An 18,496-nucleotide genomic window follows, 5' to 3' on the forward strand; every position below is an offset into this window, starting at 1 on the left:
CCAAGAAGAGTGGGGTCTCATCCTGCAAAAACAAAGGAAACATCAACCATTAGCCATATGTCCAACAATGGGATATTCTAGTTCATATCCATACACCACCTATAGAAGACATGACCTTAATCTCCAACACAGGGGGTGTAGATTTCAAATGGAGTCACCCATTCAGGTAACCCCATTTGAAATTCATACTCCCTGTGTGGAAGATAAAGGTCATGTCTTCTATAGGGGGTGTATGGATTTCAACTGGAATAGCCCAAGGACCCACAGAGCAGCATGGGGAATGAGGCTACTACTACCTATTTGCTCATATCATCTATAATCTATTTACAACACCCACCAGGTTCACTTGAGAGGGGTATTGAGGCATCAATATACACAATGTCTATGGGGTGAAACTTAATGCTCTGCATGCTAGCCATGCGATTCAACGGAAGAAGTTTTGAAATATTTTCTCAAAATATCAAGAGCTATCTTAAGAACTACTGAACCAATACTAGGCTTGTTTGTACTCATTTTAATGCATTTTTCATGCTGATTCCAAATATGGTCATGCAAATTTACATTTCTGAAATTTTTGAATTTTCAAATTTTTTTTAAACATGTCGTCTGCAGTCGACACCCGCGTGAAGAGAGTTAACATCCCTCTCACTGAAGACTTATTTATCTAACCAAATTAGTTCCCCTGTTGTTTGTATTAATGATACATAATTACAATTATTGCCATTAACTTGTACAGGTAATGAACTGTTGGCACACCTACTGTTCCTGAATTTATTTCTCGGACACAACATCTACATTTGAAAGAATACCTCGCAAGCATTCCACAAGTGTATGACCTTGTAAACTATGCACAACACACACACAAAAATTAACCAATCACACACATTGCAATGTTGTTACTAAACAGCTAGTCACAAAGGTTGGATCGTCCGTGCAATACGCACATGCATTGAAATGATGCACCCGAACGCACCTGTGTCCAAGAATTAAATATAGCAGTAGAAAATATGTATAAGTACAAAAATATTCCAAATGGCTTTATTGGCTAATTACCTTCAAATCCTGGGCATCCTTGTTTGCCCGATGCATAAGCAAGTAGTTGACGGCTTCGGTATTGTTGACCTCCGCTGCCCAGTGTAGGGCTGTTTTACCTGCAACACAAAATTACAACATAAATTAGTACATTTTATCACTTCAAAACAGAAAGTAATTTTGCTCTACAAAATGGTTACCAGGTCGATAGTCCAAATCCAATAAGTCAAAAAATCCAATAACTTACTTATAAACCATAATCCTTACCCTGACACTAAACTTCACCTTAACCCAACCTATAACCTAAACTCTAATCCTAAACTCTAATCCTAAACATAACCTTAAACATACCCTGGCTGTTATCCTAATTCTGACCCTATCCCTAACACTAATCCTAATGCTAACACTAACCTTATCCCTAACCCTACCCTAAAATGCTCTAAACCCTTTTTGGACAATGATGTTTCGGACTAACAGGCTGTTGCCTACAAAATTGAATACTTCATCATTATACAGGACATAAACTTACTCAAGAAAACTTGCAGATATGTGACATCAAAATAATTTGTCAACACTTGACAAAATGGCATATTAGGCCCATGAAAGTCAATTCCGAGTTTATCGTCCCTTTTTTTCCCCGGGTTGGTGAGGTGACTTTTTCATTTTTTTTTTTCATTATTTCATCAGATTTCATTATTGACCTAAAATGCATGTTGATTTAAAGCCACACTCATACATGTTATTTATAAACAGGTTTTTATATGGGTAGGGACTAGAAAAGTTAGAAAAGAGCCTGGTTTTGCTTCCAAGTTATGAATTTATATGTTTTACAAACAAACATATATGTTTCCAATTGCTAAAACTGGTGAAAACACCGATACTTTGAAAATAATGAATTATTTTGGCATTTTGAAAATTTGACGCTGGTGTTTTTGGTTTCCAAAAGTGACGCTGGCGGGGGACTATAAACTCGGAATCGACTTTCACACGCCTTAAATTAAATTATTATCCTTCCAATTTTTTACAATATGCAAAAAAGTACTATTGGCTTACCATTTTCATCTGTTTCATTAACATTTGCGTTAGCTTCGAGGAGCTCTTCAATCATGTTGGCGACCTGCATCCTGGCTGCCATGATCATAGGCGTCGCGCCGCGGAGTGCTTTGGCATCAACGTTGGTTGATCTGTTCATTATCAGAAGCTGCAACAGAAAAGGATATAAGAAGTTGAATTAAAATTATTACAACAGGGTTAGAATTTTGGCTTGAATCAAAAGACAAAATTATTTTCAAAGATTCATATTCAACAGATTCAAGATTGACGCTCTCAAGGAGTGATGTAATTCCTATTCTACAGGGTGTCCCAGAATGATTTATACCGGGAAAGGTGGAATTTTTTAGGTATGAACGGCATTTCTATTGGTCATATTGTTTTGCATTTTAAGTTCTACATATATTTAGCTTTCTCAGATTTTTTAGATTTTAAAAATTGAACATTTCTAGTAGAAGTTAGAGAGGATTCTTGGCTGGACGATGGTGATAAAGGATCCATGTGTTATGATGCCTTTGCACTGTAAATTACACACATGCCGTTTTTGTTCATTTTCAGTAATAGCAATGTCACACAAAAACTAATCAAGCTATTTCCATGAAAGTCGCAGAATAAGTAGGAGACATGTGTGGCATTGTATTGCACTTATTAAGATTAGATACACTGCTGACTATATATTTTTGATATTTTGTTCAAACACGGTATAAATCATTCTGGGACACCTTGTATCATAAGCTTAGTAGTCTAGTACTTTGTCATACTGAGTTTCTTGAAAATGCACTTTTGTTTTCAAATTTGTTAGTTAATTTTGATATTTTGTAAATTGAATTTATTTATTCCCCCATGCAATTAGCTGATAACCTCCTGCCAACAGGCACATTTTGGTAACCTGAACTGTATATGTATCTGAACTTTGAACTGACCTCAAATATTCTGGGCAGCAGAAAAAAAAAGAAAGAAAGAAAAGAAACCTATACCCCATGACTAAAATTCATATTCTTTGTTACCCATGCATATACAAGTATTTGAATACTGGAAGGAAAATATAATGAATACCAACATACCCTAAATATATCAATAGCATCAGCTGCCACAGCTGTATGTAATGGGGTTCTTCCCGTGCCGTCTTCTGCATTTGGCAGTGCACCGGCTTCCAACAACTTCTTCGCCGCTGATAAGTTGTTGTAACGTGCTGCAAGATGCAATGCCGTCTCTCCCGTTCTCTGATTCTGATGGTTAACATCCGTCCGCATGATCATTTCATCGATGACCGATGAAGACGAGTCTTCGCTTTCGCTGTCAGATATGTTAGCACCGCTGATGACTGCGCACATCAGGGGCGTCATGCCATCTGTAGATAGGGGTAACAAATAAAGACAATTTTCATGATTAATCAACTTGTCAAACCGACCAAAATACAAGATTCAAAATCTATATGTGATTATCATTCATATTAGAACAGTTTCAGTTAAGTGTACTGGCTACCAAGTTAACAGCTACAGAAAATGTGCATGTCACACTCCTTCAGGTTAATCATGACTTAATTTGCTATGATTTTTGACCCAAGTATCAAATCTGAACTCAAAACTAATCTCTTACCTGGTCCCTTATCACCGGCTCTATCGGTATCAGTCTGTGGTGGCGTCGGGGCTTGTAATGACGGCATTCTGCCTCCTGGGCTCCAGGCGGTTAGATCGGTTGTGTACGGCGTCTGGTCATGATGTGGTGAACTGAAATGATCCACCTGAGAAGAACAAAATAACAAATTTACAAATTAATTCTAATTCTTCAATCACAAGGAATAATATAGGCTATAATGTTTACACCAGAAGTGAAGAATGGGAGAAATTGACACTATTTGAATTCCACCTGACATTGGTTTTATAAGTTCATGTTCCCCCCTCATATTTCTTCACATTCCCTTCATTGTTTTACACACAAAACAATTGAATTTCATGATGGTCTGATAAATTATTGTTCCCCAATTTCCCCTCGCTGGAGTATAATATTAATCAGATCCAAGACTATAGAGAGTAAAAATGCTATTTGAAATTCCTGGGTTTCTTTGAAGAGGACATTCATACTCATAATCCAGATCATACTTGCTTTTCCAAAAATCATCACTGGTTTCACAAATACATACCCTGAAGTAATCATCAGCCCGCTGCCCTTCCGCAACGTCATTTTCGTTACTATCGGTTCCGCTACTGGATCGATGCGTATCCTCCCTACCGATGGGTCTGTGTCTTTTAGCAGGTGGTGCGAACATCTCTTGAGGGAGATCTTTATTGAAATGGTTCTCTGGGTACCAGGTGCTGGTTGATCTGCAGCGTTTGGTGCGAATCACTCCAAAAGATGCGATGCACATGACAACTATTATCGCCACGGCGCATATGAGGTACAAAGTATTTGATGCAACTATATTCGGCGTCGCGTCTGAAATAGAAAAAAATTTGACAAACAAAAATTTAATAACAGAAAACATTATGTTAAATTACAGTTGCGCATATGAGGTACAAAGTATTTGATGCAACTATATTCGGCGTCGCGTCTGAAATAGAAAAAAATTTGACAAACAAAAATTTAATAACAGAAAACATTATGTTAAATTACAGTTGCGAACTGTTGAAATTTATCAAATCCAGTTGAATCCTACATAATTTGGACTCAAATAAGAAATCATGTTTGGAATTCAAAAATTTTCCACAGAATTTCCACTTCTTTTGGACGAAAGAAATGGTCGGATCTGGAATAAAATTTGGTTGGAATTCCTAAATCTTTTTCAGTGGGGGTGTGGATTTCAAATGGATTAGTCCATTGTAGTTACACAGTACTTACGTTCTATACTGTTAATGGGCAAATCGCTTGGTAAATTGCCTGTTTGGGCCAGAGCTGCTAAGAAAGTACCAGCGTCTACTGTCGTTGAGAAACAGCTATCCTCGCTTCGACACCCACGATTATCTATGGTCACCCATACTTTGACCCTATAATAAAATGTGGTAAACATGATAATGAGTATAATGTGAAAGACGTTATTTGCTACACATTTTCAAGAAACATGCTAGCTTTCCACGAAATAAGACTTAACACCATTGAATATATAAGAAAGTCTAGCGAATTGCAGACAGAAAGCTACCAAAAGGTGAGCTAATTTTAGCTGTTTGAGAATAAAGATCTGTTCAATATGCTAGCTTTATATTTTATTTACTTTCTTACTATATGTTCTCAAGTTATGCCAAGATACAAAGACTCTTTTTAACATCAGGTTGTATTTGTGAATTATAAGACAACTTACCATTCTGCTACTAATCCAAGAACTTGTCTTCGTCTTCTGTTGCCTACGACGTTACTTTCCGGGGCATACGGCTCAATTTTGGGGTTTCCATTGTCGTCCACGGCGAAAAGCACCACTGTGTTGAGAGCGCTACCAAGATCTCTCAGGAACTTCTTTGACACATTTTCTTTCTGCATGTCTTCGTATGAAATTCTGACAACCAAAATAAGAAGCCCACTGGCCAACAATGGTTCGCTGTTGTCGCAGTCCAAGCCGTCATGACCGCATTCAGGGACGTCACATCCGTAATCGCACTGACCATTGGCGTAGTTTTCCTCACAGTAGGAGTCATATATTTCACTGTAATAGAGGATAGAGGAAAATTCATACTTATAAGTATAAGATTTAAAATATAATTTTTTTTTCATTCCCTGCCTGACTCAAAGGAAAAAAGAAGTATCAAAAGCATGTGAAGTATATTCCACACATAGTTGATTTTAATGGCTTCGGTTTTTGATTCTATACTATTTTTCTTCTTGGCAAATCAGTAACATAGAGGCGGCATTGCCCAGCGTATCTATGCTGTATCTTTAAATTTGATACGCCAGCGCTTTGAGCGAAATCTCTTGATTTGAAGCTGCGCTCGCTGACACAACAAGGTGTAAAACGATAAAGCAGTTGTTTTATCGCATCAAACACCAAATTTCACCGAAGTAATAACTTGTTTGCTTTTTACAATCCCATCATTTCCTTGTGTACAATAAGACTTACTTGCAAGAATCATGGCCCTTTTCACAATCGTAGCCATCATATGAGCACTCTCTTTTATTGCACTCTAAGTGACATACACCATCATTGAAGTATTCATTGCAGTTGATTCCCTCAGTCACATAAGCGTCCCCACGGTTGGTACCGAGAGAGCATTCCAAACCATCATAATCGCATGCTTCTGTGTTACACTCCTCCTGTTTGGAAAATAACAAATAAATAACAAAAATTTAATTAAAACTGACTAGAAACACCTCTCTCTGAAAATAAAAAGTTGTGAGTATATCTGACTAAGTCAATAACAATACAAATCTATTGGGTCAAAACATATACTTACATTACAAATACCATTGTTTTTCTTTTCTTCACACAGTGGAGAACACCGTCCTCTTCCATCAAAAGTGGTTGGCTCTCTTGTCGTCGTTGGCGTTGGAGAATCCATTGTAGTATACACTGGCACCATTCCAATACCCCCTTCAAAGTCTGCATCATACTCATCACAACGCACACCATTCCACAATTTTGGACAATCGCACATAAACCGCCCCACCTCGTTAATACACTGGCCTCCCTGTTGACATGGCGAGGAGCCGCACTCGTCGATATCGTGTTCGCAGTCGCGACCTATGGTGCCCTCTGGGCATTGACAATGGTAACCATATTCATCTCCGTTGGATTCAATACATGTGCCAGTGTGTTGGCAAGGGTTGCTGTGGCAAGGTCCGATTTGGGTGTCGCAGAGAGTTCCACGGTAATCCTATCAGGGCGAGAACAAAAAAACATGTTTTATTTACAGTAAAAGAAATAAGCAAACATTTTTGTGGGCCCTAACACAAAATTTTTCTGGGCCCTCACATAACATTTGTACTGAATAAATATGGTACAAAACATTTTTGTAATACTACCATGATATGTAATTAGCAGCTGCCCCAATGTTGATAGGAATATCATAAAATATGACATTTTGCTGAAAGCACATAGCCCCATTACATTATTATTTCTGAGTTAAAGCCATCAACATTTCTTAGCATCAAATTATTCCTTACTTAAATTCCAAGGTAAATAGAACCTATGTTAAAAGAGAGGACAAATTTTCTTAGTATTTTCTTTATATTGGCCAGTTATATTTGCATATATCTCAAATTATTTGAAATCTAAACACACTCCAAAAACAACAATTATATTGTATCTGTTGTATATTTACTCTCGGCGATTCAGTGATATCAACATATTGAGGCAGCTGTTTTGCGTCACGAGTGCGTATTTGAAGCTGTCAATATTTGAAGCTGCACCCAATGACACATGCTCTATAAAAAAACATCACCGACTCACCAGGTGTAAAAATACGGCAGTCCTTTTACAACGGTATCATGATCAAAATCAAAGCCACAACTTTAATTCAACAAGTATATTCAGCTTTTTTCATAATACTTTGTGTAACTGTTTTAATCACGAAAGAAAAAAGTCGCATTGCTATACTTACAGGTGGGCATCTGCACTGGAATCCGTCTCTGGTAAGTGAGCATGTGCCTCCGTTGGCGCACGGAGTGTTTTCACACAAGTTCAATTCATCATCACAGTGACGACCTGAAATGTGAAAGACGGTATTACAATTTATTCACAAGGCTCAATGACAAAAGAATACCCAAGTATATCTCATATACATGGGAAAGGAGAAGTCCAGTCATGTTCCAGTGAATGATACGTAAGCCTAATCCCTTTGTTTGTATTTCTCATAGGCATTTTATCATTTTATAACTGCACACACTCACCCCTTCCGGTAATTGCGGCCAAACATGGGCTGTGTGTACAGAACTATTCAAATGCAAACTTATTTACTCCGTTTTCAACTATCTAATTGCGGATATTTTGTGTATCAACCAATGCTGTATCTTTATAAACAATGGACTGATTTTTTACCATGTGATAGTGGATGATTTTTAAACATTCTTTTAAATAAATATTAGTCATTTGTGAGTAGTGTGAAAGGTGGATGGTAAGTGGTCTCTATGATGTCCATGATTGGACAGCACTCATAGCAGAGTGAAGTTGTGCATCCACATTTGGGGGCGCCTATACCCATTTACACGCATGCAAAGCCCCCACACGACAAGATTTTACCACTCACCATAATATCCTAGTTTGCAGACGCATTCATAGTCATTCGTAGCTTGGATACAATCTAGAGTACCTTCTTCACTACACTCATTAGTTAAGCATTCGTTGACATCACCCTCACATCGCTGACCCACAAACCCGTCTGGACAATGACATTCAAACGTGCCAACCAGGTCTTCGCAGGTACCACCATGGAAGCAGGCTCCGACAAAGCACTCGTTGGAATTGATTTCACAAAATTGTCCTGCAAATCAAGAATGTGTTGCATTTTATATAATGTTGCAACTGATAGTCACAATGTTTGTGTTTAATTTACTGAATTACACTTCCATGTTTATCTGAAGCATTGATGGATCACAATTTAAAGCAAGACTAGCAATGATTGCGATTGAATTCTAAGAATATAATTTTGTCAACCCTTAATTAAACCAGTGCTGTTTGATTCATTCAAACACAGTACACCCAGACAGCATGTTACACTTGAAGCGCTTCAGGAAAGTTATGTATCAATAATTCACTAAAGGTGAGACCTATTTTATTATGCAAGGTAACACCGACACCAATGACTCAACATACCTTCAGTACCACGAGGACAAGAGCATTGATAAGACCCAACGAGATCATGGCACATCCCGCCGTTAAAACACGGAGAGCTCAGACACTCGTTGATATCAACCTCGCAGTTATCACCCTCAAACCCTTGACGACAGTTACAGCGGTACGAGTTATCGTCATCGACGCATGTGCCGCCATTTCGACAGGGTAATGAAGAACACTCATCAATTCTAGTCTCGCAGTAGCTACCACGATAGCCTGGGGGACACTGGCAACTGTGGCTGGTAGTGTCCCCAACACATATACCTCCATGCATACACAACTGGTCACTGCGAACATCTGGTGAAAGGGGGATAATCAAATTAAAAATATTAAGCAAGGTTACATTATACAGAGCATAAACATATTTGATTGCTAACCTATGACTTATGACAATTGTAAAACTTAAAACTGGACAAAACTAGACAAACAGACAATATCTTTGAAGTTGATCATACAACGTTGTTAAGATAAGGTCTCATGGCATATAAAACATAACCAATATAAAATCACTGATAAAAAACTCTATTATAAACTTGGTATACACTATGACATTCAATAATATATTGCGGTTACATCATGACTGCAAACATCATAGGGGCACAGGGGCCTATCGGGACAGACTCAGACTCTTAATCGTAAGGTTGCAGGTTCAAATCCCCAGCGATGGTGCCATCATGTTGTGCCTTTACACAAGGTTCTTCAACCTCTATTGTCTCTCTCCACCCAGGTGTATATATGGGTATCCGCTTATGCTGCTAGGAACGTAAACAGACTTGGTGTGCAGGAGTGGACACCCCACCACCCCCCCAAAAAAAAGGATTCACAGGAGTCTGACCCCATGCCCCTTTGAAAGAGAGATGGACACTCCGGCCTATACCTTTACTTACATCATGACTCCAGTAAGTACCACTAATTGGTATAAAACCTATAGGTATTCCAAGCTTAAAAATATAATCCCTCATAATAATAGTTACACTTCAAGTAATACTTACTCTTTTCCTGAGCAGCTGCCTCACAAGATACTTGCGGCACGTCACATAGTAGTCCTTGCCAACCAGGACGACAGTTACATACGTATGTGGGTGAGTTTGTACTTTGTACGCATTCAGCACCGTTTTGACATGGATTGTTATTGTTGTTGCACCAATTAATCAATTCCTGTAGAGGTTAAAAACAAGCGTGTCAACATCTTGGTAAAACATGATCGTGGAAAAAAAACATGTTGACATGAGTCCTCAACTGACAGACCATATTCTCAGTTGGAAGCACATTTGTTGTCTTTATTCGCACATTCCGTACGATGTTGCGGATTAATGTCAAATTTGATATGATCAAGCAAAATGAGTCAAATGTCAGGAATATTGATTTTGAGATATAGCCAATAATAGAATTCAACTTCCTTTGCATTTTATTGTTCTAATCGACAGCAGACTCATTTAGCTTGATCGCGTCAAAAATAAATTTGATAGAAAAGTATGAGATGTGAATATTTAACACTAAAAATGTCGAAAGATATTTGATCATGTTCATAGCTATTGCAATCTTAGTATAATTTCATCGTTGTCTTCTTTTCAAGTTATTAGCATGAACAGACACACCTCCTAATAATGTGCATATTGGCAATAGACCATGACTTGTATAAACAAAGTGTAACAACAATAGTTTTAATAAAGTATAAGACTTGGTTTGTTACATATACTGCCAATAACATTAAACCCTGAGTTACGGTAAAATGCAAACTTACAGTGCACTCTTGCCCAACGTATCCCAGCCTGCATTCACATGTATGGTATCCATGATGGTCTCTGCATTGTCCGCCGTTCTGGCATGGGTTATTCTCGCATTCGTTGATTCTATGCTGACAGTTACGTCCGTTATATCCGGGTGCACATTCGCAAGTATACGTATTGATTCCATCATGGCATGTGCCGCCATTGAGACAAGAACTAGTTAATAATGAGTAGAGAAGGAACAACAGATGAATGTTAGCAAAAACGATCTCAATTCATTTCAAGTTCGGCTCAATTTACTCGCACTCATGAAGTCTAAAAATAGATATTTATTCATCAGCACAGTTTACTCTTCATTTATTGTTTTATTATACGTCTCAATATTCTTTTAAAAAATCTTTTAATTCCTGTGAACATCTACAAGTTATTTTGTATTATTTTTGAACTTTGCATTTAAATCTTTAGAATTTGCTAGCTACTCTAGAAAGGACAATTCCTGATTCCACTTAGACCAGGTCTAACATTAGACCCGGTCTAACTCTTTTGTGCATACGGACTACAAGTTCAACATGAACTCATAAATTGACTTGATTATACATTATTAATTACCTCTCAGTACAGTCATTATCATTAGACTGACAATACACTCCGCTGAAACCAGGGCTGCAGACGCATGTAAATGAAGCCACATAATCGTGGCAGGTGGCGCCATTCTGACACGGACCACTTTCACATTCGTTGAAGTCGATCTCGCAGTTTTTGCCTTTGAACCCCTGCATACAGGCACACTCGTAGTCTGCTAATTTGTCGATGCAAGTGCCTCCGTTCGAGCATGGATCTGGTTGTGTACAAGCAAAAAAGCAAATGGGTGATTAAAACATCGTCAAAGTTGGGAATGTGTAATATCAAATTGTTATATTTCTATATTCAAACACAGTAGAGAAATGATGTATAGTCACAGCCAATGAATGCACTGAGCAATACCGGATGCAAGAATGGGGATGAGGAGAGCAGTAGATGGGCATATAATGCGCAATTATCATTCCTGACCAAACATGTGCTAACTTAGGCATATCATACTGTGGACCTCACACACACACACCATACCACTTACTATCCAACCGTGGCCCATCCTTTACCCCCCTCCCCCATTGGTGGACCCGGTATAAATGCATTTTGACATTATTTGCGATGTCCTAGTTATATCCAATAGACCAAGGACATCCAGTGGGAGGTGTGTTCTCATTTGTCATGTGTGTATCCTTATGTAGGTCCTCATTTGCCTGGCGACGTAAACGCACCCCCCATCTCTAGACCCAACCCACACACTCTCACATCTCTGGACCCCCCACCCACTCCAAAAAATCCTTTGCACCCTTACCTGGTGTGCAGTCGTCAATGTTGTTGATGCAATCGCGCCCATCATATCCCTGTGGACAGATGCAGGTGTACAAGCCATAGGTATTGTTGCAGGTGGCACCGTTGTGACATGGATAATGCTGACATTCATCTATGTCGTCTTCACAATATTGACCTGGTGAGAATAAAGATTAAAAAAACAAAAAAGCAATTGAGACCAAATTCAACAACTCTGTATGACTCTCTAGAGCCATTCAAGACAACAAGAGGTTGACTAGCTTGCTTTATAAGTTATAATAATGTCTTCACAACAAAACTGATTGATGCTGAATAATTTGGGACCAAGCTATAGGTTGATTGGGAGGTTGATCTAATCAATATATTCTTTCCTTCTTCATAAATTACAATGCGATCAAAGAGAACTCACAATTTACGAAGTAAGCATTAAATATTTAAGTTAATTTCCTTAAAATGTTGATTCGATTAATTACTTGCAGCTTGTATGAACGCATCGCATTATAACCATATCATTCACATTTGACATCAAATTTGTACCTGTAAATCCTTGTACACATCGGCAGTAGTAACTATTGTATGATGGTGATGGCATGCAATTTGCTCCGTTCTGACATCGATGTCCATGGCATGGTGTCATCAGCTCCTCACACGTTTCTCCCGTATAGGGTGGAATGCACAAACACTCAAAAGATGTTACGCCTCCTATACACGTCCCCGAATTTGCACATGGACTAGACCTGCACATGATGTTCTCTTCGCATACTTCTCCCGCGTAACCCTCTGGACATTCGCACTGGAAGAAATTTAAACCACTTGTACATTGTCCGCCATGTTGGCATGGATTCGAATTACATTCGTCGACATCTTCATCGCAATTGGTACCACCGTAACCGCTGGGACACTGGCATGTATATTCGTCTACTCCATCTAAGCATGTACCTCCGTTAAAGCATGGATTGGGATCGCATTCATTGACGTCTGACAGACAGAGCTTGTCAAAATATCCTGGAGGACAGTTACATCGGAATCCGTTTTCTTCGTTGTAACACGTGCCGCCATTTGCGCATGGGTGGGATGAGCACTCGTTGATATCCTGTTCGCAGTGATCGCCTTCGTATCCAGGTGCACATTCGCATTCATAACCATTGATTCGGTCGTGACATGTCGCACGATTCTGACATGGGTTGGAAGCACATTCGTAAATGTCGACTTCGCAGTTTTTGCCTACAAAGAGAATGTTAAATAAAGATCTTATAAAAAATAATTCCTTTTTTCATTAAAATTTAACAATTATCACGAAAAGATGCACAGAATAACAGACAATATATTACGATCTCCTTTTACACATCAGTATTCAGTTTCATCCAAAATGAATAAATTTGCTCTCATAATTTGGTCCAAAAAATTGTTTAAATACAACATTCATCATAAATAGCTGCTATTTAACAAAGATACTGCCATCAAAATAATTAATATCCTTTCTTGAGAGTAAATAAATTTAAGACACTGACCACTCGTTCCAGGTCGGCAGATGCAAACATAGTTGCCGATAAACTGCCGACATTCCGCCTGGTTCTGGCACGGATTACTCAAGCACTCATTAATATCTTCCATACATCGTATCCCTGTGTATCCCTCATTGCATTCACAAGTGAACGAGTTGAGCCCGTCGAGACAGATGCCATGTTGACACGGGTCGTCATGACAATCGTCGATATCCGTCTCACAGTTGATGCCGGTGTAACCTGAATATGGTAAAAGGAAAAAATAGCATTAACATATTTGTTTGTCTTTTACAGATTTCTCACTTGCCCTTTTTTACTGCATGTGCATGATCAATTATTTTTTGTTTGTTTTTAGCAGATTATGGGACACAAAAATGGAAATTTCAGTCAGTAGAGTGAACTGAGATATGCCTATGAAGCTTAATGCAGTAGGTTGAACTGGTGCCTTACAGTTACTTGCTTGACACCCTAATGTGAGAGTTAGAGGCATGTATGTGTGGATCTAATCTAGGATTTTTCATCATTTTCAAAAAATTCCTTCCTATATTTTCTATAGATTAGCACAACCCACATCAAAGAACCATGAAAGAGGGCACATAATGGCAAAATAATTCGCTAAATCATTCCAGAGATAAATTGTCAGGATTACGCTATTAAATTTATAGGGATATGTGGATCAGGGTTACGGGTTTCATCATGTAAGAACCAGAAATTTGTATCTTGTTTCCTATATTTTGACAACACCCACATCAATGAACAAAGATGAAGGCACGTAGTGACAAAGTCATTACCTGTGGCGCAATGGCAGATGTACTTGTTGTAGCCATCCTCGCATCTAGCTCCATTCTGACAAGGAGTGGAGTGGCATTCATCTACATTATCTTCGCATCTCGGTCCGTTGAAACCATCCAGACACCTGCACTCGTAGCTATTCACGCCGTCGACGCAAATTCCGTCGTTCAAACAAGGTCCGCTCTCACATTCGTTAATGTCCGAATTACAGTATGTTCCGGTAAATCCTACAAGAAACAATGAGGTTTAAAATGTTAATTGAGATGTTGTTTAGTATCAGGAAGGAACTTGTGCTCTTCATTCAAAACACTTTACATTGATAGCTCTCTGAAACATTTGTTTGATTTCTATTTATTTTCATTAATAGATCTGTTTAAGTTTTTTGGACCTGATCATCTTGAATAACTCAAACAATGAATCTTGCTGTTACGATTCTTGACCCCCTGGATACAACAGCATTTCTGATTGGTTGGTAACGTGAAATACTCATTTCAATTGCCAATTATATGACTAGGCTTTAAACTATTTCAAGCCAAACTTGAATTTGCAGATGATGTTATTACCCTCCTTGATTGGTTCAAAACTGGACACAATATTCATTTTGGCCAATCGGCAGGTAGTTCTCATTGGGTTAAGCATGCAAATTCATCTTCTTTATCCATCATACTAATGTACCCATTTAAATAATAACTACATTTTCAGCTCCTGACAAAATAAATCGGTGACTAAAAATGTTGGTATATACATTAAAGATGCTCAATTTGTTACCGATTCTGTTTCAGTGCTAGTCATAAAGCGTGACTATGTCAAGAAACATAAATAAAAAGAGGAAAAAGATTTTTTTTAAAATAGCATCAGCCCTTACCTGTCATACACAAGCATCGGAATTCACCGTTAAGATTCAGGCAAGTACCTCCATTGACGCAAGGTTGTGAATCGCATTCGTTAATGTCCGTCTCGCAGCGAGGTCCTGTGATTCCTGTCGGGCAGGTACAATAGAATGAACCTGGGGTGTTGACGCAAGTGCCCCCTCTCTCACATGGTGATTCATCATCTGTTGCAATAAGAAAAACAGTAAAGTACTGAATATCAGTGGTGCTTGTTGGACCACCTTATTTGGGGGGGTGTAGCATAGTACAAATGACTATACGGAGATGTGTCGCAATCATGGATCGCATTTTCGGCAATGACCCTTTTTTGTAGGCCAATTTTCATATATACAGGCATGAGACTGCACTTTCCTGAAAATTATCATGCCTGTATATAGATGGGTCATTTTTTCAACATTTTCTCGTGTATTTTAAGAAAATTGCCTCACTGTAGGAATATTTTTTTGATATTTACCAAAAATTTGGGAAATGTTGTAAGAACATCGATACCTCATGTTAAATTTGACCAAAAATTTTGACTTTTGGTAAATCGATGGCTCTAAATTTCTTAAACATTATGTCCACTTTCGGATTTACCAACGGCACCTCCATACCAAACTTGGGTGCACATAGCATGTACAATATAAAAACATGAGTTACTTACTAATATTGCATTCATCAATGTCTTGTGAACAGTCGCTACCTTCATAACCTCTTTCACAGTTGCATATCGCATCACCAGTAGCTGGGTCTGTGAAACATTGTGCGGCAGGATGGCATGGGTTGCTTACACATGCATCTTCTAGATGACACAGAAAACCTATACAATAGATAAACAAGGAGAAAAAAATAACAAATTAGAAATATGGGAATTACCAGCTTCTAGGTTATCTATCAAGTCTTTTAGTTATTTAAGGTGGCACTACACCCCTTGATACATTTGTGACTATTTTTGCACTTTTCTCAAAAAAAATAATAACACACTGGTTACAAAAATTATGGCTTTTCCTATATTTTCCACAACTGGAGTGAGTATTTCAAATGGAAGTTATCCAATTGTCTATTCTACTTAAGATTTTTACTCCCTCTGTGGCAGACTTTAGCTAAATCTTCCACAGGGGTAGTGTGGATTTTAAATGGAATAGCTCATTTTCAATATTTACCTGTGAACCCCGGTGGACAATCGCATCTAAACGACCCAACAAAATCCAAGCAGGTACCCCGTTAAGACATCTTGTGGCCGCAAGAAGTCATCGATATTGGTCTCGAGAACTCGCCTTGAACCCGTTGACGATAAACAGTCAAATCCACCGTAGGTATTAGCACATGTCGCACCATTCAGGCAGATGCTTGGTATATTGGTGCATTCGTCCAAATCTTCTTCGCAGTATGGCCCTGGATAGAGTTAAAAACAAATTAAAGTGTGTATTTTAAAAACAAATTAAAGTGTGTATTTTGAAAGGAATTATACCCAAAAAGTTACTGACTTAAAACTGTGCAATGGTAAATCCGCCATTTTGCTTTGTCGCTCATGCAGAGCAACTAGTGTACCCCAGCTTTTATAGGCTAAAGCCCAAAATGGAACAATAAGTTTCTGTGCTTTTCCTCCTTTATTCACCCCTGGTATGCCCAAAAATTCCTATAGCAACAGTTTTTCATTGACACGTTTACGGATTGCTGAAATGTCAAAACATCTTTCAACTTTACCCACACTATGGACCGCAATGGCCTCATCCCAGTGGCATAGTTCAATAACCTCAATTAAACAAATCATAGTGCAAAATTTGACCTCAAGTTGTAGAGTATGAGTTTTTGTACCCAAATTTTCAAAGGTCATTCAATGAATGTGCAAATGGGTTGGGGTTAAAGAACTGTGCCCTGATAGATGAACATGTTGTGGATCCTAGTGCCACTTACCTGTGTATTGATCTGGACAGTGACATGAATATGCGTTATAACCATCCAAGCATTCACCTCCATTCTGACATTCATGTGATGTACAATCATTCACGTTGATTTCACACAGTGAGCCTTCAAAACCTGAGAAATATAAGTGCAATTGAAATTAAGAATCAAATTGTATTGGGTTTTCGTTCCTTTGCAAATATAAATTTACAACGTTACGAATTTTGAAAGTATTAGCCTTCAATAATATTGTGATGTTATATGTTCTGTTAGTTTATTTGTATTTTACCAATAAAGATGGCTTATAAAAGTCACAGCTGTATCTAGAGCAATTACATATATTGCGCTTTTACAGAAAGTGCTGACCATTATGGCCCACGACACACCTATTATAAACCATTTTTGCATTATTCAGGCATGCAGCTTTATACAAGCACAGAACCCTAGCCAGCCTACATAAATAATAACCATTGCAGCCAAGATCAGCTCCTCAAGTTTTGTACATGTAGACCGAGACAATTAGCAGTAAGGTCCTTGTCCAGGGGACGTTCAAGTTAGCTCAGTTTTTCCACAAGAACAGACAAAGACACTACTGGCTCAGGAACGTCAATGTCAAGCACTCACACAATCATGGGTCGCATTTTCGGCAATGACCCTTTTTTTTTTGCATCTTACTTATTGCGTAAACAGGACTGCCAACATGTTTCATATTATTTGATCAATTAACAAATCAATCAATCAATAATTGATAATCAATAAACTCACCTTGCGGGCATTGACATTCATGTGTATAATCCCCTGTCCTCTCACAAGTTCCATCATTTAGGCAAGGCGAAGGCTGACATGGCACAAATATGTAATCACACTGATGTCCTGTATATTCACGAGGGCATCTACATTCAAACGCCCCGTATGTATTTACACAATGGCCCCCGTTGTGGCACATTGCCACCGAGCCCGCGCATTCGCCGACATCTTGGTCGCAATGCGTGCCCGTATATCCGGGACTGCACTGACAGGTGTACGTGTCGCTAGACGATTCGCAGATGGCTTCATTTTGGCATGGGTTTGCAGCGCAATGGTCGATTTCCGTGCAGTTTTCACCTGGAAGGTTGCAAAACAGATAATAAATTTGTAATTTTCTTTTAAAAAAATTTCTACCAATTACACAAATCATGCAATTTTATGTATTCTAAACAAAAATAACAAAGCATGTAGGCTCTTGAGGTATGAAGTTTTAGTGACAAAAATATTGGTAAATATGTCGGCATTTATGAGCACCTAATTCAGTTCATTCGCTGCAATGTTATTATCTATTCCACTATCAAAATCATTTGCACAGGTGTTATTATCAATTGAGGGGTCCATATTGAATCCACATTATGCATTTGTCTGATTACTCAGATAGATAAAGATCACTATTTACTTGTTATGTTCCCTATAGCTGACCACTTCCCTGATCTGACAATGGTTGATTAG

General features: G+C 38.4%; 1 protein-coding gene across 1 annotated transcript in view; it reads right to left on the reverse strand.

The window, feature by feature from the left end:
- The window catches only part of LOC140137628 (uncharacterized), an 84,260-nt gene that overhangs the window by 6,890 nt on the left and 58,874 nt on the right, over positions 1 to 18,496 (reverse strand). The window contains 26 exon segments of the mRNA XM_072159366.1: positions 1 to 22; positions 1,054 to 1,151; positions 2,086 to 2,233; positions 3,147 to 3,433; positions 3,682 to 3,826; positions 4,226 to 4,518; positions 4,921 to 5,066; positions 5,378 to 5,716; positions 6,128 to 6,321; positions 6,462 to 6,881; positions 7,608 to 7,711; positions 8,253 to 8,486; positions 8,819 to 9,136; positions 9,832 to 9,997; positions 10,584 to 10,785; positions 11,179 to 11,407; positions 11,951 to 12,103; positions 12,484 to 13,170; positions 13,458 to 13,691; positions 14,243 to 14,470; positions 15,109 to 15,297; positions 15,777 to 15,932; positions 16,276 to 16,394; positions 16,396 to 16,507; positions 17,030 to 17,152; positions 17,783 to 18,121. Of these exon segments, the coding sequence (XP_072015467.1) occupies positions 1 to 22; positions 1,054 to 1,151; positions 2,086 to 2,233; positions 3,147 to 3,433; positions 3,682 to 3,826; positions 4,226 to 4,518; positions 4,921 to 5,066; positions 5,378 to 5,716; positions 6,128 to 6,321; positions 6,462 to 6,881; positions 7,608 to 7,711; positions 8,253 to 8,486; positions 8,819 to 9,136; positions 9,832 to 9,997; positions 10,584 to 10,785; positions 11,179 to 11,407; positions 11,951 to 12,103; positions 12,484 to 13,170; positions 13,458 to 13,691; positions 14,243 to 14,470; positions 15,109 to 15,297; positions 15,777 to 15,932; positions 16,276 to 16,394; positions 16,396 to 16,507; positions 17,030 to 17,152; positions 17,783 to 18,121 (5,685 nt within the window).

Source organism: Amphiura filiformis, chromosome 17 (genome assembly GCF_039555335.1).
Source record: "Amphiura filiformis chromosome 17, Afil_fr2py, whole genome shotgun sequence".
Lineage (NCBI taxonomy): Eukaryota > Metazoa > Echinodermata > Ophiuroidea > Amphilepidida > Amphiuridae > Amphiura > Amphiura filiformis.